Source organism: Ovis aries, chromosome 1 (genome assembly GCF_016772045.2).
Source record: "Ovis aries strain OAR_USU_Benz2616 breed Rambouillet chromosome 1, ARS-UI_Ramb_v3.0, whole genome shotgun sequence".
Classification (NCBI taxonomy): Eukaryota; Metazoa; Chordata; class Mammalia; order Artiodactyla; family Bovidae; genus Ovis; species Ovis aries.
The window spans coordinates 118966288-118992693 of NC_056054.1; the positions used below are offsets into that span (position 1 = coordinate 118966288).

Below are 26406 nucleotides of genomic sequence, written 5' to 3' on the forward strand. Positions count from 1 at the left end.
CTTCCTCTTTCTAGGATTCAGTTTTCTCATTAGTCAAGTGAAATAGTTGAAGGAAGAGATCCATAAATAGGGAGACCTTACATCTTGGTTTGTCTAGGACAGTGCTGGTTTATGCCTGGTGTGATTATTAAGAACCCCCCTTTTTAATTTCAAAGTCTTCTAATTTGGACAATTATTTATATGGTCCCCCTATCCATAATATTTTTTGCTCTCAAATCTGATATTTAGTGATTAGAGTTGCAAACTCAACTCTATATATTTATATGGACCAGTAGGTAATGCAAACAAGTGCAGCTGCCCTTCTGTAATAACAACCAACAGCAGTTAAGGGTATGGCAAACAGCATATTGTGTCTGTAGGGGCTGCTCCTACCCACCTCTAGAGAATTGTTACCTCACAGAAATGTGTCTTCAAGGTTGCAAATCTCCCTATTTTTCAAGATTAGCCAGACCTCAGATTTTTACGTAAAAAATCCCAATTTTCAGATGTTGGCAACTGATTCATAAATTGTTAAAAAGCATTGGGCAAGTCATACAAAGTGTTTGGGGGCTATAAAACCTAGAGATCAAGTTTGCAATCACTGAGGGATATATATGAAAGTGAAAGCCGCTCCAATGTGTCCTACTCTTTGCGACCTCACTGACTACACAGTCCATGGAATTCTCCAGGCCAGAATACTGGAGTGGGTAGCCTTTCCCTTCTCCAGGGGATCTTCCCAAACCAGGGATCAAACCCAGGTCTCCCACATTGCAGGTGGATTCTTTACCAGCTGAGCCACAGGGAAGCCCAAGAATACTGGAGTGGGTAGCCTATCCCTCCTCCAGCGCATTTTCCTGACCCAGGAATGGAACCAGGGTCTCCTGCATTGCAGGCAGATTCTTTACCAACTGAGCTATCAACACAGATATAATTATGATGGGTAAAACAGAAAAGCTGGGTTTCCCCAAAGACTGTTTAAAACAACATCTTGACGGTGTTCTGACACTACTTCTACACACAGAATGTTAGTGAATATAAGCTCTAGGCACGATGTTCAAATTAAAATCTGAAAGCAACAGTATGACACACCGAATTGTTGGCCCTTATTTCTGGGGAACTGGAATGGGCATCATGAAGAACAATGAAGGGGCTTTCATTTTTTTAGATTTTTTTATGGGTAATTAAAAAACTTAGAATAAGAAATATGGACAGGAGGTTCACAAAACTTGTCACTCCAACAGAGAGACATGCATCAGGCTTCTCATTCCCCCTGAAGCAACAGCCAAAAGCTGAAGTTTCAGAAGCCGGTAAAGCCTTCCCATAATGCACCCATGCAGTGTTAGCCCCAGGGTGGTGTGAGTGACGGAATTTGGCAGTAAAGTGGGTAAAATTAAATGTCTTCAAAATTCAGAACATAGCAAGAGTTTGGGGATAGCTGAGCAGAGAGAAGAGGGAAAGAGAGAAAAGCTCTCTGGCTTTTACCATGACCTATATTTTCCTGGAGCTTTATACTGAAATCCTATATTTCTGAAAGTTATTTTGCTTTCAGCTTCTTGCTTAACAATTTCTAAGAAATGCTGTTGTCAGTTAGAAATGCTCTAACTTTTCTTCCCATTCTCTTCTATTCTATCACATCCAATGAAGGTTTGATCTTTGAGAGTCTGGACAACTGCAGTAAATACATTCCAGATTTCCACCACACTTTACTAACACTTGTGAATCACTGTCATTCTTCTAGGATTCAGTTAAAGTGTGGCCATTAGAAGTTACTTTAATGTCTAAGAAAAGGATAGAGAACAGACCTCACAAGTAGAAGGCCACCTTTACTCTTTTCAAACCCAGCTCAAGTTATGAGTAGAAAATATTTTTCATGTAAGCATTCAAACAGTTTTCCCCAAACCTTGCAGAATCCATTATTTTAAAGAAACTTCCACATGAATAGACCAAATGAATCAAGCATACTAATACTAATCAAGCATACGCATGTGCCAGTATCATACCATACCATACCATACCATCAGAAGCTTCACAGCCCAAAACATTCACATATTTTGCGTTGAATGATGAGGGCAGAAAACAATCATTGTGAATAAAATAACTTACAGATTTTAACCATATAATTCCCCATTTCAGCTGTTTTCTGCCACTGACAACTTGAAGTTATCCCCAACTAAACTCTTGATACATATTACTGAGAACAAGCTCATTTTTGGAATGTCTCCAATTCATTCATTCAATCAATAAGGAGATGTGTATTGTGCCAGGTGGAGACACAGAGAAGACATGATCCCTATGCTTGAAAGTCACAGGCTTGCCCACGCAGCTTGTCCAACAGTGTGAGGTTAAGAACTCAGCTTTACTTATCTGCTTCTGTGTCATATGACTTACCAAGGTCAGAGGACTATCTTCCTGCCAAACTCCATGTTTCCATCAGCTTTTGGGGGGCATTTTGATATCAGGTTCCCCCTAGTCATGAGGCCTTCCCTCAAGACACAGTCCCTGCCTGGTTTCCCACTCTTTTCCTAGCCATGGCATTATTCTTGCATATTTACAACAGACCATGTCCTAGTAACATCTCCCCAAAGCTGGCCAGGTCCTCAGTGCAGGATGCACTTACCTCTGTACTAAGATAACTAGCTAATGAACTTCTGCCTCTCTCAAATCCATAGCACACACAGTCTGCAAAACTCCGAAACATGTTCTGACAGAGTCCTCTAAGAATACTGCTCTGAGAGGGTGCATCCTCCTCCATGCTCTTGATGACCACTGCACACACCTCCATGAGAACACATCTTGCCTGGAGTGATTCCTTTGCATGTTCCTACACGAGCAGGATGGAAACCCCTCTGGGGCAGGGCCTGTGTCTGTGCTGCATCCCTAAGAGGCTGCACAAGGAGACTCCTCACCCATCAGGACCTTGACGCTATCCCAGCAGCAAATCCCCAGTTTTCTATGCTAGACTTCAGATTTACTGCTCACCATAGTGCCTTTTATCCATCCCAGATGGAAATGGGCTCTCAATGAAGATCTGAAGGAACTGCCCATTCATTCAGCACTATGCTATGTACTGGAGAATATTTAGCAGCCCTGGACTCAGGGCTCAATGTCAGGAAGATCTTCAGGTCACTGACATATCCCCAAATGCCATCTTGCCATCTCGGGGAACTGAAGCACCACCCTACGCCAGGCCTACAAGTTGAAAGCCACCAGGCTAGGGTATTTTCAAGGCAGTCATTACAGAGAGATTCAATATGCTCCCCAAATTGGTTTTTGTCTCTCTTCTTAAAACTTAAATCCAAGTTCTGTTCCAAGCCTTTGAAGTACAATGGAAGGTACAGAAGTTCTAGATGTAGGACAAACTTGTCTTCAGATTTTTAGATCTACTACTTAATTATTTGATTAAGTGATTACAAGACACATTAATAAGTAATAATAAGACACATTATGTTATGCACTGGAACTTATGAAAAGGGAAAAGAGTACTTCCTTTCGTCCACATGATGCCAAAACTGCTGAATCTCCATCCATTTCTCTGAAATGTACTAACTTGGGAGTCCTCCTTGGGTTTGCCAATATATTATAAAATGAACCTTCTGTTCAGGATAATCTAGAATGTTTTTCTTCCCCAGATCCTTGAGGTTCCCTCCTTTCCCCTTCTGCTTAATGCACATCTGGGCTTCATCACACTTCCAAGCTTTCCTAAGATTCCCTGGATCCGTTTTCAGTGATGTACTATATCCACCCCTATTGTCTCAGCTCCTAACCCTCCAGAATGTTTCTCTCCTAAGTCTCTGAGAAGAGCAGATGTTTTTCTCTGGCCCTTTAAAGTGTAAAGTTGTTTCTATAACTATTTGGAATCCCCTCAAATCAGAAATTCCCCAAGGGCACACACATCTCTGTTTTTATTCTATATTCCCATGGCAACCATGCATTCAATATATATAGTTTATGATTATCCATCACAAATGCGGACATAGCTTCTCTTTTATATGTATTTTTAAACTATGTAAGCATTTCATGTGTGTATTTTTTTTCTTCTTGTCCCTTTCATTTTAGTTCACTTCAAATTATAGGGAGTAATTCTGACACTGAATTCTCTCCACAAAATGACTAGTATCAGACCATCTGCAATTAACTGTTAATAAATGCTTCAGGCTTTTTTGGCAGCGGTTGTAAGCTTAGCCTAAGGCACTGACTTCTATTCACACAGAATTCTAGAATCAATACAATTGATTATATTGATTGAATCAATTCAGATCCTCTGAAAGGATCTCAGAGGTCATCTAATCCATAATCCATTTTATATTTTCAAGAACCTGAGGTTCAGAGAGCTTAAGAATCTTACCCAAAATCACACAGCTGACTAATAATCAAACCAGGAGTAGAACCTGGGTCTACTCACCCGTATTCTTGTATCTTTCGCAATATCTCACTCCGCCTCAAGCTTTGTTTATTCTAAATTTAGAAATGTTAGAAATGTGAAGCATTGGAGAGGGTGTGGAGAAAAGGGAACCCTCTTACACTGTTGGCGGGAATGCAAACTAGTACAGCCACTATGGAGAACAGTGTGGAGATTCCTTTAAAAAACTACAAATAGAACTGCCTTCAGTTCAGTTCAGTTGCTCAGTCATGTCCGACTCTTTGAGACCCCATGAATCGCAGCACGCCAGGCCTCCCTGTCCATCACCAACTCCTGGAGTTCACTCAGACTCGTGTCCATCAAGTCAGTGATGCCATCCAGCCATCTCATCCTCGGTTGTCCCCTTCTCCTCCTGCCCCCAATCCCTCCCAACATCAGAGTCTTTTCCAATGAGTCAACTCTTCGCATGAGATGGTCAAAGTACTGGAGTTTCAGCTTTAGCATCATTCCTTCCAAAGAAATCCCAGGGTTGATCAGTCCAAGGGACTCTCAAGAGTCTTCTCCAACGCCACAGTTCAAAAGCATCAATTCTTCGGTGCTCAGCCTTCTTCACAGTCCAACTCTCACATCCATACATGATCACAGGAAAAACCATAGCCTTGACTAGATGGACCTTAGTCGGCAAAGTAATGTCTCTGCTTTTGAATATGCTATCTAGGTTGGTCATAACTTTTCTTCCAAGGAGGAAGCATCTTTTAATTTCATGGCTGCAGTCACCATCTGCAGTGATTTTGGAGCCCCCCAAAAATAAAGTCTGACACTGTTTCCCCATCTATTTCCCATGAATTGATGGGACCAGATGCCATGATCTTCGTTTTCTGAATGTTGAGCTTTAAGCCAACTTTTCGCTCTCCTCTTTCACTTTCATCAAGAGGCATTTTAGCTCCTCTTCACTTTCTGCCATAAGGGTGTTGTCATCTGCATGTCCGAGGTTATTGATATTTCTCCCGGCAATCTTGATTCCAGCTTGTGCTTCTTCCAGCCCAGTGTTTCTCATGATGTACTCTGCATATAAGTTAAATAAGCAGGGTGACAATATACAGCCTTGATGTACTCTTTTTCCTATTTGGAACCAGTCTGTTGTTCCATGTCCAGTTCTAACTGTTGCTTCCTGACCTGCATACAGATTTCTCAAGAAGCAGGTCAGGTGGTCTGGTATTCCCATCTCTTTCAGAATTTTCCACAGCAATCCCACTTCTGGGCATACACACCGAGAAAACCAGAAGTGAAAGAGACATGTGTACCCCAATGTTCATCGCAGCACTGTTTATAATAGCCAGGACATGGAAGCAACCTAGATGTCCATCAGCAGACGAATGGATAAGAAAGCTGTGATATATATACACAATGGAGTATTACTCAGCCATTAAAAAGAATACATTTGAATCAGTTCTAATGAAGTGGATGAAATTGGAGCCGATTATACAGAGTGAAGTAAGCCAGAAAGAAAAACACCAATACAGTATAACACATATATATGGAATTTAGAAAGATGGTAATGATGACCCTATATGCGAGACAGCAAAAGAGACACAGATGTAAAGAATAGACTTTTGGACTCTGTGGGAGGGGGAGAGAGTGGGATGATTTGGGAGAATGGCATTGAAACATGTATACTATCATGTAAGAAACAAATCGCTAGTCTAAGTTCAATACAGATACAGGATGCTTGGGGCTGGTGCACTGGGTTGACCCAGAGAGATGATATGGGGAGGGTGGTGGGAGGGGGGTTCAGGGTTGGGAACTCATGTACACCTGTGGTGGATTCATGTCAATGTATGGCAAAACCAATACAGTGTTGTAAAGTAAAAAAATAAAATTTAAATTTAAAAAAAAATGTGAAGCATTTCTAGTCTTTGCAATGAGCAATGCAGAAATCTGTGTTTGTGGTATTATTGCTCTACTTACATAACTCAAGTATAATTTTTGGATTGGAGATGGTTAACAATTCAACACCTTTTAAAGTTGTGACCAGAAAATGACTACTGAATACATAACACAGTATGAGCTAATTAAAAGGTATTCACTGCGCTACTATAAACTACTAAAAGTAATAATAAAAATGATTGTGAAGCACTCTGCCTTTGCAAAGTGCTATAGTGATCCAACTCCCTAGTCTTAAGAGTGAACAGATGCAAAGGTATTATTAGTAATATAACATGCTCAACTTGGCATGAGATGAAAAGCTGAAGACAGGTAGATCTGACTCCAAAATGACATAGAGGAGGGTGGGATTTAATGGAAGAAGGAAATTGAGTTTCTTGGTGCCCAGTGTGATTTCCTGAGCTCAGTGTGCTCCATCCATCAGACCAGCACAGATACCACAGATGCAAAGGTATCAAAATGGCTAGTTTCCTTAACCAAAAAAGCCCAGGAGGTCCGAGGCTGACCGCAGGGGCACACAGCTTGATAGCCATTAGATGGCCAGCCTCCTCTCAGTGCGAGGAGCTTGAGCATGGGGCATTTCCCAGAGCAAACTCAGAGGCACTATCCCCCTGTGAACCAAAACCAGCAGACTCGAATAGCCACAGCTGGCTCTGGAGAAAAATGCCGTCACTGTCTCCTGCCCGGCTTTCAAGGGCTGCCATTCTTTCTTTCCAGAGCTGAGCCGATTCTTTCGGCGACGCCCACTCTCCCGCGGGCCCCCAGTGCCTCCCGTCTGCCGGCCCCGTCCCCGCCCTCACGCGCACCAGCTTAGCGCGTTTGCCGCCACCCGGGTGCACAGACTACAATGCGCCAAGCGAGCTGACCCAGCTGCCGGGCTCCCGCCCGGGTAACCACGGCAACCGCGGGCTTCAGGAATGCGCACTAATTGAAGGCCCAGTTTCCTCCCACAGTGATGAGCAACAAGTGAAGCAAAAATAGTGAGGCAGGGATAAAGGCTTCGACGGAGGAAGGGGGGAGGGGAGGCAGTCACAGCTCGGGGCTGGGTGGCTGTGGGTGAGGGGAGGGCAATAAGTGCCTTCAAGACTTCGTTTGTTCTCTTAACAACCCAGGGCAGTGAAGAGCCTAAACGTCCTTCACCCTTCAGAAATCTTCGCAAACATTTCTCAGTGAACAAGTAGTACCGCAAACCACCACCTCTTTGCTGCTGCGGCTAAGTCGCGTTAGTCGTGTCCAACTCTGTGCGACCCCATAGACGGCAGCCCACCGGCTCCCCTGTCCCTGGGATTCTCCAGGCAAGAACACTGGAGTGGGTTGCCATTTCCTCCTCCAATGCATGAAAGTGAAAAGCGAAAGTGAAGTCGCTCAGTCGTGCCCGACTCTTAGCGACCCCATGGACTGCAGCCTACCAGGCTCCTCTGTCCATGGGATTTTCCAGGCAAGAGTACTGGAGTGGGGTGCCACTGCCTTCTCCGCCACCTCTTTGCTTGCTTCTAGTAAATGAATGGAGATGTACACAGCCCTGTAAAAGTGAAAGTGTTAGTTGCTCAGTGGTCTCAGACTCTTGGTGACCGCATGGACTGTAGCCCACCAGGCTCCTCCATCCATGGAATTCTACAGGCAAGAATACTGGAGTGAGTTGTCATTCCCTTCTCCAAGGGATCTTCCCGACCCAGGGTCTCCTGCATTGGCGGGAGCTACCAGGGAAGCTGGTGCGCATCCATAGGCTCCCTAATTAGAATGCCTGCTAACATCTTGGGGCCAGCAGGTGAAGGTGAGCTGAAACTAATTTGCTCCCAGCTCCTCTGGCTCTTCTGTTCTCTTAAAAAAAAAAAAAAAAAAAAAACTTCCAGGTGATCATCTCTAAAGATGGGGTGATCATCACACCTGAATGCCTGTTGTCTTGATATAAATTATTTAAAGTCTCCCCTTTTCACTCTCAAGAGTATCCTAATTCGGACAAGAAATTATAAGGTTGTCCTATCTAAAGTCTTTCCAAGTCCATCCAGATCCTAATCCAAGTCTTAGGTGTTCCCCAAACCCTTCCAGCCTTCATCGAGTGGCCTGTATGACCTAATCCTTGTATGTAGGTCAGGTAGCAAACACTGTGTAATTAAATGAGAAACAGGGGCTTTCAACAGCTACCAAAACATAGCAATGAAAAGATTGCATGCTGGGACAGAATACCCTGAAACCCACTAGCGGGAAGATTCCCACGGGGCTGACTAGGGTCACCACTGCACAGCACTGCACAGATGTCATCGGGAAAAACACGAACCTATTAGTAACAGGATCGCCAATTCAGATGGCTCATTACAGCCTCTGCCTATGGAACAGGCTAAAGGAAAATCGGCTCTCTAGGAGGAGTCTCAGAACATAGAACTCCCTGCAGGGGGTTCCCTCAGATGAGGGGCAGCACACTGCAGATTAGATGTGGGGGATGGGAAGAAGTAGGAGAAGGAAACTGACATTTTGTTGTTGCTGTTTAGTCCCTCACTCGTGTCCCACTCTTCGGTGACCCCTAGTCTGTGTAGCTTGCCAGGCTCTTCTGTCCATGGGCTTTCCCAGGCAAGAATACTGGAGTGAATCGCCATTTCCTTCTCCAGGGGATCTTCCCAACCCAAGAATCAAACTTCCCAACCCAAGTCTCCTGCATTGCAGGCGGATTCTTTACTGTTGAGCCACCAGGGAAGCCCCGAGCTGACATTTACTGAGTTTGTGTTCTGTGCTATTTAATCCTCACAATAGGTTTTCCACGTTAACTTTTATTTTTCCTCCCTCATTTTTACAGATAAGGAAACCATGCCTTATCAACAGTGAGTTATTAAAGGTTATATGGCTGCATGGAGTCCACATAAATGTGCCCCCCCAAAGCCCATGCTCTTCACAGTGGACCTTATCCAGTATCCAGATTGACCTTTGACCAAGATCAGGGTTTTTCAACCTTAGCACTGTTCACATGTGGGGACAGAGAATCCTTTGCTGATGGTGGGAGGGCTGTTCTGTGCATTGTGGGATATTCAGCAGTCTCCTTGGTTTCCCCCTGCTAGCTGCCATGGCATCCCACAAGCTGTGACAACCAAAGTGATCCCAAATATTGCCAAAAATCTGGGGGGCAAAAGCGGCCCCTCTTGTCAATCAGTAGCCTAGACATTTAATATCAATACACTTTTGAACTCTTCTTGTTCTCTCATTGCCTCAGAAATGTAATACTTATCTTTACCAAAAGATGGTAATTTATATAGGGACAGAACAGTGCCTTTTATTTATTTTGTATCCTCCCTGTGTTAGGGACATAGTATGCAAACAAGACTGGTTAAAAGTTAAATCATAATGCAAATACAAGTCACACATGAAGCAAAACTGACTGCATTCCATGATGCCCATCAAAGAACAGGGTTGTGATTATGCAGTAGAGAGGCGTGAAGGCCATCAGAGGCTTCTTGCGAAGAGTGAAAGGCATGATCCCCAGTCGTTGGAGCAACCACAAACCCCACTCCACTCCTCAGATGGTAGAAGGCTCACTGACAGCCATTAAACAGAATCAACTTCTTATTGATGCCTGGCTGATTTTTCTGCCTCTTCCTTCTTCTCCACTCCTTCAACACATTACTCTGGTTTTTCTCAAAACCAAGATCAATAGAGGCATGCATGTAGGTAAGCTCAGGGCAGAGTAGGCCAGAATTAAGAGAAAGGGCTGGGAGAAAAGCCAGTGGATCTGGGGCCTAAAAAGCTCTCTCCCGATATTAGTTCTGTGTCTCTGCTTTCATGGCAGCCAGCGCAGTTATCTCGACTCTTCTGGAAATCTGAAGATGGATAGGATAAGGTCCACCTTCCAAGAGGAGTCAACTCTACTTTAAGTCTTTCATTTGAAACAAGATAGTGGAAATATAATCGAGTCTACAAATGAAAATGTAGGAACAGCCTAAATGGAAGATGTTCCAAAGGAGTAACCTCCAGATTTATGGCTAGAGTGTGGCTGTAATTAATTCCTTCTCTCCTTTTGGCCAGGAGTAAACTTTTCTTCTCCTCCAATTCTTTTCTCCTCTTCCTCTGTTTGTAAATCTTAGAGAGAAACAGCAGCAGCCCCTCTCAGAGATCAAAGTTTTAGCAGGCAACAAAGACCTCTGAGGAGTCTGTTGCCATGGGAACTCTGAGCTGAAGCCCTTCTAATCGGCAAATCTCCTTGGTTAGCAGCACAGGCTGGCATCAAGCAAGAGAAGGGGGAGGGGAAGTCTTGGCAACAGGTAATCTTTCTAAACAGCCAGAACTAGTGGTGGTGGTGGTGGTGGTGCTGGGGGTTGGGGGGGTGTGTGTGTTAGTACAACGGGATTCAAATTGAGGCAGCACTGACAGAGGGGTGTGTGCCTGAGTATTTCTGCACAGCCATAGGCACAGATTCCTATCAAAAATCCCTAAAGTGGATCACTAGTTCTGAGATGTCCCTCCCTAGAATTCCCTGATTTCTCATTATGTTCTTAATGGCTTTTTAATGCTAGTAGGCCAAAAAGTTGATTTTAGACCAGAATAACAATTTCAGGCACAGTATTGTGAATAATTTGATTTTTAAAAAATTTAATGCATGCCTGTTTCTCCACCTCTTGTCAAGGTAATATATGCTGTACTTCAGGATAAATCACAGGAGGAGATGGAAGGAAAAATAGAAGCATGACAAGAAAACATAGGTAATTCTGCTGCATTACCTTCACAGGGAAGAATCAATTCCAACTTAGTACCTACTCACAAGGACCTGCTGGGAGCAAGCCTATTTCTGGCCTCCTGGAATAGCATTGCATTTGGCCTAAAAAGAAGCAGAAATTGATGAATTCCACAACATGTTAACAGTGTGTGTTTTTGCCTGCCTGGCATTCTTTTCTTCTTCATTTGGAAACAAATGTCCAATTTCTCTTTATAAAGCTACTCCTTTTCCCTTCAATTCATATGGTTCATTTGGGGTTGGTGGTACCCTATGTTTCTCTCAGAATGCATAGCCCACCCCCAACAATAGGACTTTTGCCACACTATGGAGAGAGGCAGTTTATCCTCCTGAGATCAAAGGTGTTAAAGATCTGCTAGGGGTCACATTTGGAGACAGCCTGCTGGAGAATGAATCTAACACAGAGGAGATGGAGATATTTAAAACATAATCTGAACACTGGAACTCAGCCATGCTTGAAGTTAGGAATACCCTTGGACTTACTGGTTACAGTAAAGAGTCTGCCTGTAGTGCTGGAGACCCAGGTTTGATCCCTGGGTCAGGAAGATCCCATGGAGAAGGAAACAGCAACCCACTCCAGTATTCTTGCGTGGAGAATCCCATGGATGGAAGAGCCTGGCAGGCTACAGTCCATGGTGTCGCAAAGAGTTGGACACAACTGAGCGAGTTCACTTTCACTTTACTGGTTACCTAAGCCAAAAAGTTCCCCTAAGCCAGTTTGAGAATCTGTTCCTTGCAATTGAAAGAGTTCTGAAGAACACAATAGTTAGCTCTGAGTGGTGAATTTTTTAAAAGATATTTTCTTCTCTTGTGTTTTCTGTTTTGTTTAGTTTTTATAATAAAGAGGTATCACTTTTCCTAAAACAGAAGTATTAAACAAAACAGGACAGCAGTATTTGGGTATCACCTATATAGAGAGTTAATCCTGCAATTTGTAGATATTTTAGATAAAGTCAAAATTGTAGAAAGGATGCTAAAGCCGTCTTGTTTATCCTGATAACCTGGACAAGAGAACCTGTTCCATGTTGAAACATGCTCATGAAACAGGCTCGTGTAGTTCTCCTTTTCTCAGTCCAGAGGCACAAGTGTTCATTGCGCCATATTTTTACTGGGGCCCTTTCCCTCCTTTTTTCTTTTGGCCCTTAAAAAACAAGCTATCACATGAGACATCAGAAAGAAGGGGTCAGGCCCTTACATTGTGCATAGAAAGAAGTAAGAACAAGGCGAGCTGCTTTTAGATTTTAAAATAGCAACTTCCCTACTTGAGCCTTCCTGAATGGTGAAGTCCTTTTCCTGCCAGCTGGAGCTGCCCGAGGGAACTTTATTCCTATCCAAACAGTGGCATGGTTCCAGGTTATAAACAGATTGTTCCTGATCCTAGACCAATGTCTAATCTCAGGGTGGCAGATTTTCTGGACACTTCCACCTTCTGTAACTGTCTGCTGGCATGGCTCTACGATCCCAACCATCTATCTAAATATTTCTAAGGTACCTGTCACTATCATCTCAAAGCACCCTAAACACCACGTGCATTTCTTCAGAATGACTCTACCTTCTGAATCATCGAAAAGAGATTGAAAAGTGTCCAGTACAGTGTTTGAGTTTAATGGTGAATCAGTGGTTATCCTCGCATTTCTCTAAATCACATCTTTGGATATTTCTCAACCTCTGAAAGAAGCATCGGCAGCAATAGGTAGGTCATACTCAGTGGGGAGGTAAGCAGTATAGACAAGGACAACTATGTCTTTGAAGTGAGGTTAATGATTATAGGCAGTTTCACTGAGAAATGAAATGAAGTACTAAAGCAAATCTGGGCCAAGTAAAAACCATTACCTAAAGCAACAGTTACATTTTTGAAAACATGATTGATGCCAGGGAGCATTCTATAGTTCGTAATATAGACAGCGTGTGTGGTATTGTGGCTTCAACCATATTTCCTGGTGGTTCTGTCACTAGGAAAAATTTAAATACCTAGATAAAGAATCATGACCAATGAGATTAAATGATGTTATATCTCACTTGAGACTATAAACATTTATTGTATTAACACTTCATAAATCAACAAATACATACTCAGCATTGAGTATGTATTTAAGAGGTACATATTTAATATTTAAGAGGTACAAAGTAAGTATTAGTTACAGATTCTGCCCATTTATCATTTAAAAAAACATTCACTTAAATTTCTTTATTCTAAAAACTCTGCAAACCAATGCAAATAGATGAATGTGAACTGGTCCTGGCCATTGAAGGGCTCATGTTCCAGTGCTACTGAGAAGGGTCCAGTGTTGTAAGGGAAATTAAGACAAATATACACGCAGGACCAATGTCACCACTCACATGAAGTCAAACTAAGGTTCTGTCCTTGGCCCTTTTCACTTTATATAATCTTTTTGGGTGACTCATCTATTCTTTCATAATGATAGTTGTGACTATCATTCATGACTCTCAAATCTGTTATCTCTAATCCCTGTTTTTCCACTGAATTCCAGACCATATTTCTAATTGTCATCAAGACATCTCACATTCCATGTATTAAGGATCAAACTCATTTTCCGGCCTCTCCAACCTGGTTTCCAATCTGTAGCCTCTCTCTTGGTTGACAGAACAGTCAGCTACCCAGTTAACTATAAACCAGAGTGTCCTTTTGACTCATCCCTGTCTCTCAGTATCCATCACTTCCCTCTCAGAAAGGTTTCCATGCTGTCTGCTCTCAGTTCATTGCTCTGGTTCAGAATCGCATGCCCTCTCACCCATGCTGCTGCAGTAGCCCGTAACGGAGCCCTCTGTTCTAGTACTCCTCTCTAACGTACTGTCTACCTTGCTACTATTATTCTGATCCTGAAATCTAATTTCATTCCTCTGTGATGGCTTCTTCACTGGCTCCTCCAAGTCTTCAGATGGAACACAAAGTTCTTAGTCTGACATATAAGACACTTCATAATCTTGCTCCATTAACTTTTCCAACTTTACCTTTGTGAGTATAATGAAAAAAACAAATCATCTTAACTTTGCCTCTGATTTATCCCTTTAACTATCTCCTTTACTAATTGGTCATCTGAAATTCTACAGTTTTCTATTCCTCACGCTGTGATCATCCTCTAAGAAGAGCTCGTTTCAGTTCCTACAAGCCTCCATCAAGTTTATTCTTATTCTTGTGGAATTAGTTCTTTTAACACTGACCTACCACAAAAGACCACACTGAATTCCCACTGGCTTCCTTTTGAGTGAATGCTATCCTGTATGTTCTTGTAACCAACTTGTAACCCTTTTATCTCTGTCATGAGGACTGAATTACCAGGAAGTCATTTTCTCCCTTTATCAGAGTAGTCACATCACTCATATTCATCTACTTTTTAAACCAATAATTTTAAATTTGAAATAAAGCTCAAAAATAAGTGAGTTGAACACCTTTTCCTATGAATACCTGATACAATAACTCAAAAGAAATCTTCCTTCTTAAGGACATAGAAATTAGTACTCCTAAGGACACTGCATCTTCAGAGGCCTCTCTTATTGTTAATAGCTCTTTCTTTATCCTGAGACAGACTCCCTCCCTTTGTAACTTCCACTCCTGGCTCTAGTTTTACCTAGCTACAACGGGTAAGTTTCCACTCTCTCCTACACAATTTCACTTCCGATATCTGGAGAGGCTTCCCATACTCCCTTTCCCAAGTCCTCTTTCATAAGACGAGTCCTCCCAGTTCCTCCAACTATTCCTCATAATAAGTTCAGTGACCACAAGTGGCTCATGACAGTTGTAGGCAGCAAACTGTGGACCATTATCTTCCTACCGAGGTCTTCATCTCCTAGAGGCTGACTTCAGGAACAGGTTGCTCTCTTGGTCTCACATAAAAAGAATATACCTCATGAACAGGCCTGCAGGATATAGCCACTAAATAATTAGAATTTTTTAAACTGTGACAATATTTTGAAAAATTCCATAATGGGGTGTCAAGACCAAGAAAATTCAGAATGTTGCATTTGGAAAGTAAATACTGTATTCAGAAAATTCTCCTACATTTCAAACTAACACCTTTAATTAACTAACACAACCAGTGTTGCCCTAAAAGTTTACATGGAAAATTTACCATGCTTTCAACGTTTCCAATTAATGTGGGATACAGGCTGCCCCAGTGGCTCAGTGGGAAAGAATCTGCCTACAATGCACGAGACGCAGTAGGAGTCACGGGTTTGATCCCCGGGTCAGGAAGATCAACCTGGGAGAAGGAAATGGCAACAGACTCCAGTATTCTTCTCTGGGAAATTTCATGGACAGAGGAGCCTGGTAGGCTACAGTCCCTGGAGTTGCAAAAGAGTCGGACACAACTTAGCAACTAAACAACAACAATAGCAGACTTATGTGTTTCTTTTCCCTAAGAACTCCACCATCCACTTCTGTCTGATCTGCAGCATCCATATTTGGCCTTTCTGATCCCTTTTTAGGATAACACTAATTTTTTTTATGTTTTCTCCCATCATTGCTGACCCTTTTCATCTGAGCCTTCCTTTCACCCCTCTTTTGGTCCTGAGGATAGCATCTTTGCCCAAGTTACTCTGTATGTTTCAATCCAGAGGAATGTCCTTCATATACTTCAGCACGTCCTCTAATGACAAGGCTTTCACTCTGTTTATTTCCCCACATTTGCAGAACGGGGACCAAATTATTTCAAGTGGTTTTTACCTGGCCTCCTTTTCCTGCACAAGCAATTACTTTGCTGCAAATGGTTGCACTGGTCAAATAACTTGTGTTCACAATTAGCTAATTGCAGGCTCAATGAGCCACTTGTTCCTTCAGACTTGACCATTAGAGTTGTGTTATTAGGCAGAAATTTACCTTTTTATTTCCTACAGATTTACACATTTACAGATTTACAGATTTCCGAGTCACAGGAGATCCTGAATCTGACTGCCCTGTAGTCTTTTACAATGTCAATATAAACCTTTTACATTTTTATTTCCTTCTGAATATATGTCATATTTCCCATTCTTTTACAGGTCACAGCAGTTATTCATCGCAGCATGCCAGGCTCCTCTGTCCTTCACTGTCTCCCAGGATTTGCTCAAATTTATGTGCTTTGAGTCAGTGATGTTACCTAATCATCTCATCCTCTGCTGCCCCCTTCTCCTCTTGCCTTCAATCTTTCCCAGCATAAGGGTCTCTTCCCATGACTTGGCTCTTCGCATCAGGTAGCCAAAGTATTGGAGTTTCAGCTTCAGCATCAGTCCTTCCAATGAATATTCAGGGTCGATTTCCTTTAGGATTGACTGATTTGATCTCCTTTCAGTCCAAGGGACTCTCAAGAATTTTCTCCAGCACCACAATTTGAAAGCATCAATTCATTGATTATTATTAAAGGGTTAATAATTAATAAATATTTACTTTAGTCCATTTTGTAAACTGTAAAATTAAGGCAACAGTAAACCTTATTTGCCAGTCCTGATAGAATAAAACTAAAAATCCTAAGTAGAAAATTCCATTTTCTCCCTGGGCACTGAATTTCCTACAGGGGGTAAAAATCAACCTTTAATTTTATTTGCCTCTAAAAGAAAGCACCTCATTTGTGCCCCCAAATTGTTATCACCTGGTTTCTTAGAAGCTACAAAAAAAGTAATTTCTTTTGAAAATGGCTTCAAGGATGTACATTTTATCCTACAGTTAATGTTGTTTCTTTTCTTAATTTCTGTATATTTTATTCCAATTTTCTTGTTCAACTAACATTTATAGAGCATGAAATATGTGCTCAGTTCTTCAGTTTCATACAAGGAGGTCATCTGCCACTGACATTCTTCTAATCCACAAAAGAGAAAAGTAGCCAAAAGTAATGAGTTTTCATTTATGAGGAAATTAATATTAATAAGGATTAGATTATATTTGCTTTGAAACTAATTCAGGCACTTTTATCTTTCAAGAAATTTGCCCTCCAATTAAACACTAGTAGGTCTATCCCAGAGCTCTTTTCACTGGGTACCTTTTATTATTAAAAGTGCACAGCCATCTTTCCTAAGGATTGCCTTAAGGGGAGATAATTGAATGGGAAAAGATTCCCAAAGGCCTCAGGAGATCCTAACACACCAGTGAATTCCTGTCTCTGCCCTGCTATTTTCCTCACTAGTAGCATATGTAAAGAATCAGCAGAAAGAATTCAGGGTTAAAGGTACAAGTGGAAAGGAGGAGAAAAAAACTAAGAAAGCAGAAGAAACATTTAGGCAATGCGAAAAAGGGGATCATAGCAGCCAGGAAACAAAATATAACAAATACAGCTACTGCTCATGAAGAACATACTCTGAAATCAGTTTGTGCACCAGAGATAAAGCCTGTGTGTGCAACCTGCTGATACACGCAGGGAGAAGTGAGAAGAAGGAGCAGTGCAAGCAGTCTAAGATGAAAATATCGCTGAGGGCTGTCACCTACCTAGCACCAGTACTTCCACGGAATCCTCATTCTTGCCCTCCAGGTCATCAGGGGTGGTGATGATACAGTAATACAGTCCGCTGTCTCCCCACATGAGTTTTCCAATTTGAAGATCTGCATCTGTTATCACAAAGAGAAGGACCTGGTTCAAATTCTGTCCTTTGAAGAAAACACTGAACAACAGAGGGTGGGTGGAAGTGAGGTGCTTCTGGGTGTCTGCAGTGTTCTACTTTTTTACCTGAATGGTGGTTGACGTGATGTTTGCTTTACTGAAAACAAATAAACAACAAAACAATGATAAAAACTAGCATCCCTAAGGTGAGAGAATTCACACCCAGAATTCACACCTAGTTGCAGGCTGGTTTCAGGAATAGAATACTTGCTTTCAACCAGGCTTACAGAGGCCTCTGAAAGCCAAGTAAATTCCAGAATTAACCTGGACTCCTGGAAATGAGCTGAGTTCACAGGAAGTGAAAAGTGTTAGTCACTCAGCCATATCTGACTCTTTGCGACCCCATAGACTGTTAGCCTGCCAGGCTCTTCTGTCCATGGGATTTTCCAGGCAAGAATACTGGAGAGGATTGCCATTTCCTTCTCCAGGGGATCTCCCTAACCCAGAAATGGAAACTGGGTTTCCTGCACTGCAGGCAGTCTCTTTACCATCCGAGCCACCAGGGAAGCCCAAAACGGGTTCACAGGAGTTCTTCAAAATTCCAATAATCAAGTAGGTCATACCAGACTTTGGACCTTTTCTTGTCCAAAGCTTTAGGGACCAGGAGAAAAAGTAGAACAGATGCAAAACTGCCTGGGACTTGGGCCATGCAGTGACCTGGCTCTGCACTTACACACATGCATCCCTTTTCTCAGCAGAGAACTTCTTAGGGAAGTTTACTTTCTGAGTTAAGGGCATTAAAGGCTGGTGTCAAGGTGTAAAGTATTTGACTGAGAAAGCTTTCACTAGAACCCATTTCAATTCAGGGCTGATAATAAATTTATTATCAGACTAAAGGTCAAGCTCATGAAAGCTTCTTAATGCTATCATCTCCCATAAAATCAAAGTCTTGAGAGACTGAAAGGGTGCACGGCTGACATCCTCTTGCACCTGTGAAGAATGAAACCAGCCTCCCTCCCATTCCTTAAAAACAGAGGCATTATTACCGTGGACAATCGTGATCTCTCTGCCCCTGTAGAAATCTCCCAGGGTCACAGTCGAGCCCTGTTTAGAAGCTACCACTCGAACAGTCCTCCTGCTGTCTAAGCAATCCAAGTAAGGGTCCCATTCCAGGTTTCTTTTACTGAGAGACTGGGTCCGTGGGGATGACATGCCCAGGGATTCCCCCATGCGATCCTGGCAATAGGACTTGAACTTCCACTGGACGACTGCCGGCTGATGGGAGGACGTAGAGAAGTGGCAGTGGAGCACGGTGGGCTGGAAGAGCATGGCCACCTTCTTCTTGTCGGGCACTGTAACCTGGAGGCCTTCAGCCACGGCTGCAAAACAGAATGAAGATGTCCAAAAAGCATCTGCACCCTGGACCTCACCTCACACTACACAGGCACGCCTTTCTGCCTTACCTTCCTAACCTGTCCTTGTTTTTTCCATCACAATGAATAACATCAGTATCTACCTGGTTGCCCTGTCCAGAAACCTGCTCTCAATCCTAATACCTAGTTGGTCACAAAGTCATGTCAACGTGACCTCTTAACATCTTTAATATTTCCATCCCCCTCTTTAACCCCACTACCATTGCTTCCGTGTATGTTCTCCTCATTTTTTGCCTATACTTTTGCAATAATCTCTTGTCTGGTCACTCCACCTATAGTTGCCCACATGTATCTATCCTCCTTGCTATAATTTCCGGTTATCTTTTTAAATCTGACTGTTATGGCTCTCCTTCTTAAAATCCTTCACTCATCCTCCATGGCCTTTAGAACAAAACCCAAAGTTCTCAGCAAGGCATTTAAGGTGCTTCATCGTCTAATTCCTCCTCAGCTTCACTTCCTGCAGCACCTCTGTTTGAGCATCAACCTCAGAGGACAGCAAACTAACAGTTTCCCTAAGTGGGATGTGCTATATCACACCTCTAGATCTTGGCACATAGTGTTTCTTGTTTATGGAAAGCTTTTTCCTCACTTATCTTCCTGGGAAACTCTTTTTCATCTTTTAAAACCCAGTTCAAAGGCTTCATGTCAAGCCTTCTCTGACTAGTCAAATCTATTTATCACTTCCTCCTTTGCACCATAGTGTCCCCAGCATTCTCCACCAGACATTTACTATAATGATTTTGCAAGTTCTTATTTTCACACCATCAGACTTGTCGGGTCAAGTAAGTAACGTGTCTTATTTAGCTGTCCTGGCTCCTGAAGCCTATAGACACTAAACTATTTGATAAATGAGGACAATGAATCCAGGAAGTATGAATTTAGGAGAAAGTGACTTCCCTTCTAGCTGGTGACCAAGCAAAGGAGACAGAGATTAAGGGGGAAAGAAGGCTTTGAGAAAAATGGAGAATTTCAGATCAAAAGCAGCAGACCAAGTCCAAAAGCTTTGAAGGTGATCCAAAAAGAGGTGGGGGGAGACTAGAAAGCAGATGAGAAGTTTAAGTGTTAAAAAGATCAATTTGAAGCTTGGTGTCCAAGAAAGAGAGGGAAGTTTCTATGAATGAAAGCCCAGGGGAGTGTTTGAGAGGCAAAGGGCTTCTATGAACTCAATGGTAAGGTCTAGAAACTCCAGACAAAGAGAATACAACTTCTTCAGGTTACTGGGAGAGTTAAGAGTTTCTAGCTTGATCTAATTCTGCTTTGAAACAGAAGCAGAATCATGATGAGAAGCAAAAAAAGGAATATGAATAAAAAGATAGGATAAAGAGGTCCAGAGTTGAAACCAGGAGGCTGCCAAGCCACCTTCAGGTAGCTTGAGGCAGAGTTTAACCCTAGAATTCCAGGTGGACTTCAGAGGCAGAAGGACTCGTTTCCTAGGGGGGCCTACCGTCCTTCATTACTGCCCATGGTCTCTATGACATCCCACAAAGCAAACTCACTCTCACAACTTGAATATCCGTTCATTCATGACTCTTCATAGAGTCACAAATAATAGCTTCAATGGCACCCCACTCCAGTACTCTTGCCTGGAAAATCCCATGGACAGAGGAGCCTGGTGGGCTACAGTCCATGGGGTCGCTAAGAGTCAGACACGACTGAGCAACTTCACTTTCATGTACTGGAGAAGGAAATGGCAACCCACTCAGGTATTCTTGCCTGGAGAATCCCAGGGACGGGGGAGCCTGGTGGGCTGCCGTCTATGGAGTCGCAAAGAGTCAGACACGACTGAAGCGACTTAGCAGCAGCAGCAGCAGCAGCGTGGTCAACAAGGGCAAAATACCACATTTGTACTCACTTCTGATTTCCAGACTAGTGCCTCTCTTCCATGAAAGCACTGTGAAAACTAAGTTTTAATTCCTGTCAGGAAGAAAAGGTTTTCATTCTGTGGAACTGGGAAGTGAATACAGCAGAGTATTTAAGATTTAGTGTTTTGAACCTTAAGTGCTGGATAGCTCCTCAAGAATAAATGAAGAAATGGGCAAATAAATGAATGACTATTAATACGAAAATTTCTAGGACTTCACAAATTTCTAGGACTTCACATTTATGTTTAAATGACATAAACAGCATAGTATAGTAAAAGAGCATTGGCATCAAAGAGATAAGGCTTTGAATCTCATCTGGCTACACACTAATGGTAAGGCCTAAATGAAGTCTCTTAAGCAACCTTCACCTGTAAAATGAGCCTCATATTCCTTAACTCAACAGAGTTGTTAAACCTTCTCTCTCTGGGTGCCTGCAGAGAGAGGGCTCTTTAGGAGCACCTTGACCATGACCCATAGATGGTACATCTCAAATGAGAACCCTCCCTCACCTTTCCTGCCTTTCCCCTCGAGAGGCTCTTGAATCTTGATGACCATTCATCACCAAAAGGTTTGATTATAGCCAGATTATGCAGATCAGTGCCATCGAGGGGCAGATAATTCCCATCTGGAAGCTCAGGAAAAAACCTCCTAGGCTCTGCTGCTTCCCTCCACCACCCCCAAATGCTGGTGTCACTGATTCTGTTCTTCCCAACTCACACATCTAGAAAGCTAGATGACGAAAAGGCTTGTGTGGTGGTTTTTTTTTTTTTTTTTTTTTTTTCCCTATAGTTTCTCCTTGAATTCTATTGCATTAATTTTTAACCTTGTAATTCTTCAAATCCTTATTCACAGTCTGATTTTCCAGGTAACAAAATGGGACAGAGAGGTGAAATGACTTCAGTGAGCAGTCACTGAGGCTGGATGACCAGTCACAGGTATTGACCAATCACAATGCTGGCTGTTGACCAACCACCTTTCTTCTCTGCTGCCTATTCAGGCTCTACTTGGGAAATGAAATATTTCCTAGCCTTTCCGGGATAAATGAAACCAGCAAAGGAGGCAGGTGCAGCACAAAAAGTGTTGGGGGAAGGGTTGTTTAAGTATAGGGTTTTCTTCATTAGATGATTACTAAGAATACCTCCTTCTCAGCTCTGTTCTCTGTTAATGAGATTAGCCACTTGACCAAGCCATGGGACACCATTAATTATTATTTTGTAAAATCGTGGACTCCCTTAATTATTAACAGAGGTTAGTCAACTCAGTTTCTTCTATGACATACACATAAGCTCATGTTCCAAAGAATAAAGACTATGTTTTCAGAAACATTTGCCTCTTTATAGCATGATACTTAAAGGCATGGATTTTAGAGCAAGTCCTCATTTAGAATAGGTCTTACCACTTCCTAGCTGCATGACTTGCAGCAGATTACTCCTCTTAGGAGTTTCGGTTTCTTTACTGGTAAAACCAGAATAACAGTAACTATTTTGAGGAGCTGTTTGAGGGTTAAATAAGATTTTATCCTAAGCATTTAGGATAATACTGATGTAAAGTAAGCACTCAATAAATGTAGTTGTTGCTGCTGCTGTCAATAACAATCTGTTGACTTCTGTAAAGCCATATAACCTAGAGCTGTTGCTGCTGCTGCTAAGTCGCTTCAGTCGTGTCTGACTCTGTGCAACCCCATAGATGGCAGCCCACCAGGCTCCCCCGTCCCTGGGATTCTCCAGGCAAGAACACTGGAGTGGGTTGCCATTTCCTTCTTCAATGCATGAAAGTGAAAAGTGAAAGTGAAGTTGCTCAGTCGTGTCTGACCCTCAGCAACCCCATGAACTGCAGCCTTCCAGGCTCCTCCGTCCATGGGATTTTCCAAGCAAGAGTACTGCAGTGGAGTGCCATCGCCTTCTCCAAACCTAGAGCTAGGTGAGCAAAAAGGTGTGAGTTATAGGGCAGAATGGGCAGCAACTGCAAAGGAATAGTATTGCAGACTGGGTAATTCGGTTCAACAATGACTGGGTGCACAGCACAGTCACATCCGTACCTCCTAGCAGCTGGAAACAGAGGGTGCCCCTGAGTGTGTGTGCGCATACACAGACATATATACATATGCAGGGATAATGACAATCCTGGGAATCTAAGCTAGGGACACAGCTGGATAGCTGGAGAGGACAGAACTAGGAATTTCAAGGAAATGTCAGTTTACTGAACATTTGAGGACCAGAGTGAAGAGTTAGAAAGCTAAAGAAGCCAATCCCTGCATCAGCTAGAAGCTTCCAAACTGTAGGATACACGGCACCCAGGCCCCAAGCCTGTCCTGGCCAGCCCTGTTAGATGCCCCATTCCCACCAGAGGGCAAGGCCTAGAACTGCTCTTCTGGCCCTAACCCTGGGTTCTGGGTGAGGGCTGTGATTCCCACAACCACTGAGCCACATGTCTTTCCCTCAGTCCATGCTTATATTCGCCTGTGTTTCCACCTGGCTTGCAATCCACTGGGACCAAAGCCTTGTCCTGAGATCCAGCCCTCCTTGCTTGGGCCCTGATATAAGGCCCTTCTCCTGAGGACTAGGTTTTGTTTCCAATATACTCACACATGACTGATCTGTATCTATAACTGTAAAGTTGCTATTCACTCAACTTCAAAAAACACCTCTCAAGAAATCCCCACTCCTATCCCAGATCAGGCCCCTCAGAGTCATAGCAAGTCTGGATGAGGACCAAGACTGATAGTCTCCTGTGGACACTGAGGTCTGGCCTAGGGACACCCTCCCTCTGACTCTAGTTCCCAAGAGATCTGCCCTGGGGGCTAGATTAGTGTCCTGAACTTGAGTCCCACCTCTTATAGCTCTTTTTGTTTTTCTATGTCACCACCTGTCAGATGTCAAAAACCTAGTACTTCTTATGCTGGTCTATACAGGCTAATAAGAACATCTTTGAGTGCCAGGTAAATAAACTGAAATTTTTCAGCCATTTTGTAATGTTCACCTGTGCATTTGACCTAAGAAATCTTATTCTCCCATGTTTCTAACTACAAGTTGTGCCTCAGACCCTCAACTTCATGAAACCTCATCTCCATGTTTAACAGATAATTTGAATTAAACAGAATTTCCCTGGCAGCTCAGATGGTAAAGCTTCTGCCTTCAATGCGGGAGATCTGGGTTCAATCCCTGGGTCAGGAAGATGTCCTGGAGAAGAAAATGGCAACCCACTGCAGTACTCTTGCCTGGAAAATCCCATGGACGGAGGAGCTTGGTAGGCTACAGTCCATGGGGTCGCAAAGAGTCGGACATGACTGAGCGACTTCACTGTCTTTATTCAAATTAAACATATATCACTTTCTGTTTTCCCACCTCAACTCTTGCTCATAGACTGGTCTTCCTTGTCTCCCTAGCTCTTTTGCCAGTACAGCCCTTGTTTTGTCCCTGCAGATAGAAATTAAAGCTTTGATCATTTCCTCTCTGTCTCTACCCACTTTCAGTCACTAATTCCAAATCTTTCTCCAATTTGACTCTTCTCTATTCCTATGGTCATTCCCAGTGGGAATAAATCAGGTTTCTTTTCCTTCTACCAGGAAGTAATTGTGAAAGAATTACTATATATTAGAAATTGTGTTAAGTGTCATTCATGTAGTAGCTTAATTCTCTCAAAAAATCCTATACAGTAGATATTATCATTACATCCATTTTATAGATGAAGAAACTGATTCTCAGAGAATGTATGTATCTTGCCTAACACATGAGGGTTAGCAAGTGACAGATTTGAAGCTACGCTTTTATTTTTCTTTAGTCATTAAGTTGTGTTTGACACTTTTGCAATGCCATGGATTATAGCCTATGAGGCTCCTCTGGCCATGCAATTTCCCAGACAAGAATACTTGAGTGGGTTGCCATTTCCTTCTCCAGGGGATCTTCCCAACCCAGGGATCAAACCTGGGTCTCCTGCACTGGCAGGTGGATTCTTTACCACCAGAGAAGCCCAAACCTAGACTGGGCCTAAAGCTCTGACTATCACTTTACACAAGTCCTCATTACCTTCTTGCTTTTATAACAGCCTCTTTAGTGGTCTCCCTACTTCCAGCCTGGTGCACTCTCCACATCTTTTATATCTAGTATATTCTTTCAGAAAAGACAGTCTCCTGTTTTAAGGCTCAAAAGATTGCCCACTCCTTCCAGGATAAGGTCCAAATGCCTTGACATGGCATGTAAGATCTCCATGATTTGGCCCCACCCACATTCCAGGCATACTAGGATGTCTTCCATTCTTTCATTATAAACATGTTATTCCCCCAGCTGGGGAAACATCAGGACATGTAGCTGAGGAGTTTCTGGGAGGCAGACAGACAGAAGCACTGAGTGTAGGTCCTGCACACACATGAGAAGCACACACTGGCCCAACAGGAGGCTGGCACTCGGAATCTGGGCACTGGTGACACCAGAAAGGACTTGTGTTTTGAAGCTCTTATAAAGACATTTAGAGAGGTATGGGAAGAATCCATGTTTCACTCTAAAAAACAAGTATCCCCCAAAACTGGAAGGAGACTGCTTAGAGAAGACAGAAAAGGAAGGTAAGTCAGATAAGGGGTCATGCTATATAGAACATATCTGTAAAAATTAGGATTCCTGATCAAAAGAAGCACCAGATGATATTGCAGATTGGAGATTATAGGGGGTTTTCTATATCTGCAAAAGAAGGAGTCATCATTCTTGGATCACCAGACCATTCTTCCAGTTTATACTCTGCCCCTGATCTTCAGGAAAACTGCCCTTGACTATCTAACTCAAATTCATTCAAAAACGTGTTTTAAAATACAGTGTTAAGTTCTGGGGAAATAAATTTAAAAGACCATCTTCTGATCTTGAAAAATTCAATATAAATTGAATTTTATATATTGAACCAATATAAATTGGTTTCTGACTCTAAGGTCCCTGAGGGCAAGGACCAGGATTTGGTGGATTTCAGTTCAGCTCAGTCACTCAGTCATGTCCAATTCTTTGCGACCCCATGGACTGCAGCATGCCAGGCTTCCCTGTCCATCACTAACTCCCAGTGTTTACTCAAACTCATATACACCGAGTCAGTGATGCCATCCAACCATCTCATCCTCTGTGTTCCCTTCTCCTCGCGCCTTCAATCTTTCCCAGCATCATGTCTTTTCCAGTGAGTCAGTTCTTTGCATCAGGTAGCCAAAGTATTGGGAGTTTCAGTTTCAGCATCAGTCCTTCCAGTGAATATTCAGGACTGATCTCCTCTAGGATGGACGGGTTAAATCTCCCTGCAGTCCAAGGGACTCTCAAGAGTCTTCTCCAACACCACAGTTCAAAAGCATCAATTCTTCGGTGTTAAGCTTTCTCTAAAGTCCAACTCTCACATCCAAACATGACTACTGGAAAAACCATAGCTTTGACTAGATGGACCTTTGTTGGCAAAGTAATGTCTCTACTTTTTAATATGCTGTCTCGGTTGGTCATAACTTTTCTTCTAAGGAGCAAGCATCTTTTAATTTCATGGCTTCAGTCACCATCTGCAGTAATTTTGGAGTCCAGAAAAATAAAGTCTGTCACTGCTTCCACTGTTTCCCCATCTATTTCCC

The 26406-nt window shown here is 42.7% G+C and overlaps 1 protein-coding gene across 5 annotated transcripts in view; it reads right to left on the bottom strand.

Moving 5' to 3' along the window:
• Nucleotides 1–26406, bottom strand: part of ILDR2 (immunoglobulin like domain containing receptor 2) — a 77162-nt gene that overhangs the window by 35940 nt on the left and 14816 nt on the right. For all 5 annotated transcript variants that reach the window (XM_042257325.2, XM_015092353.4, XM_060403551.1 and 2 more), the window contains exons 2-3: nucleotides 18574–18906; nucleotides 17416–17535 (exon numbers count right to left, since the gene is read on the bottom strand). In XM_042257325.2, coding sequence (XP_042113259.1) covers nucleotides 17416–17535; nucleotides 18574–18906 — 453 coding nt within the window. The remainder of the gene's footprint in view (nucleotides 1–17415; nucleotides 17536–18573; nucleotides 18907–26406) is intronic.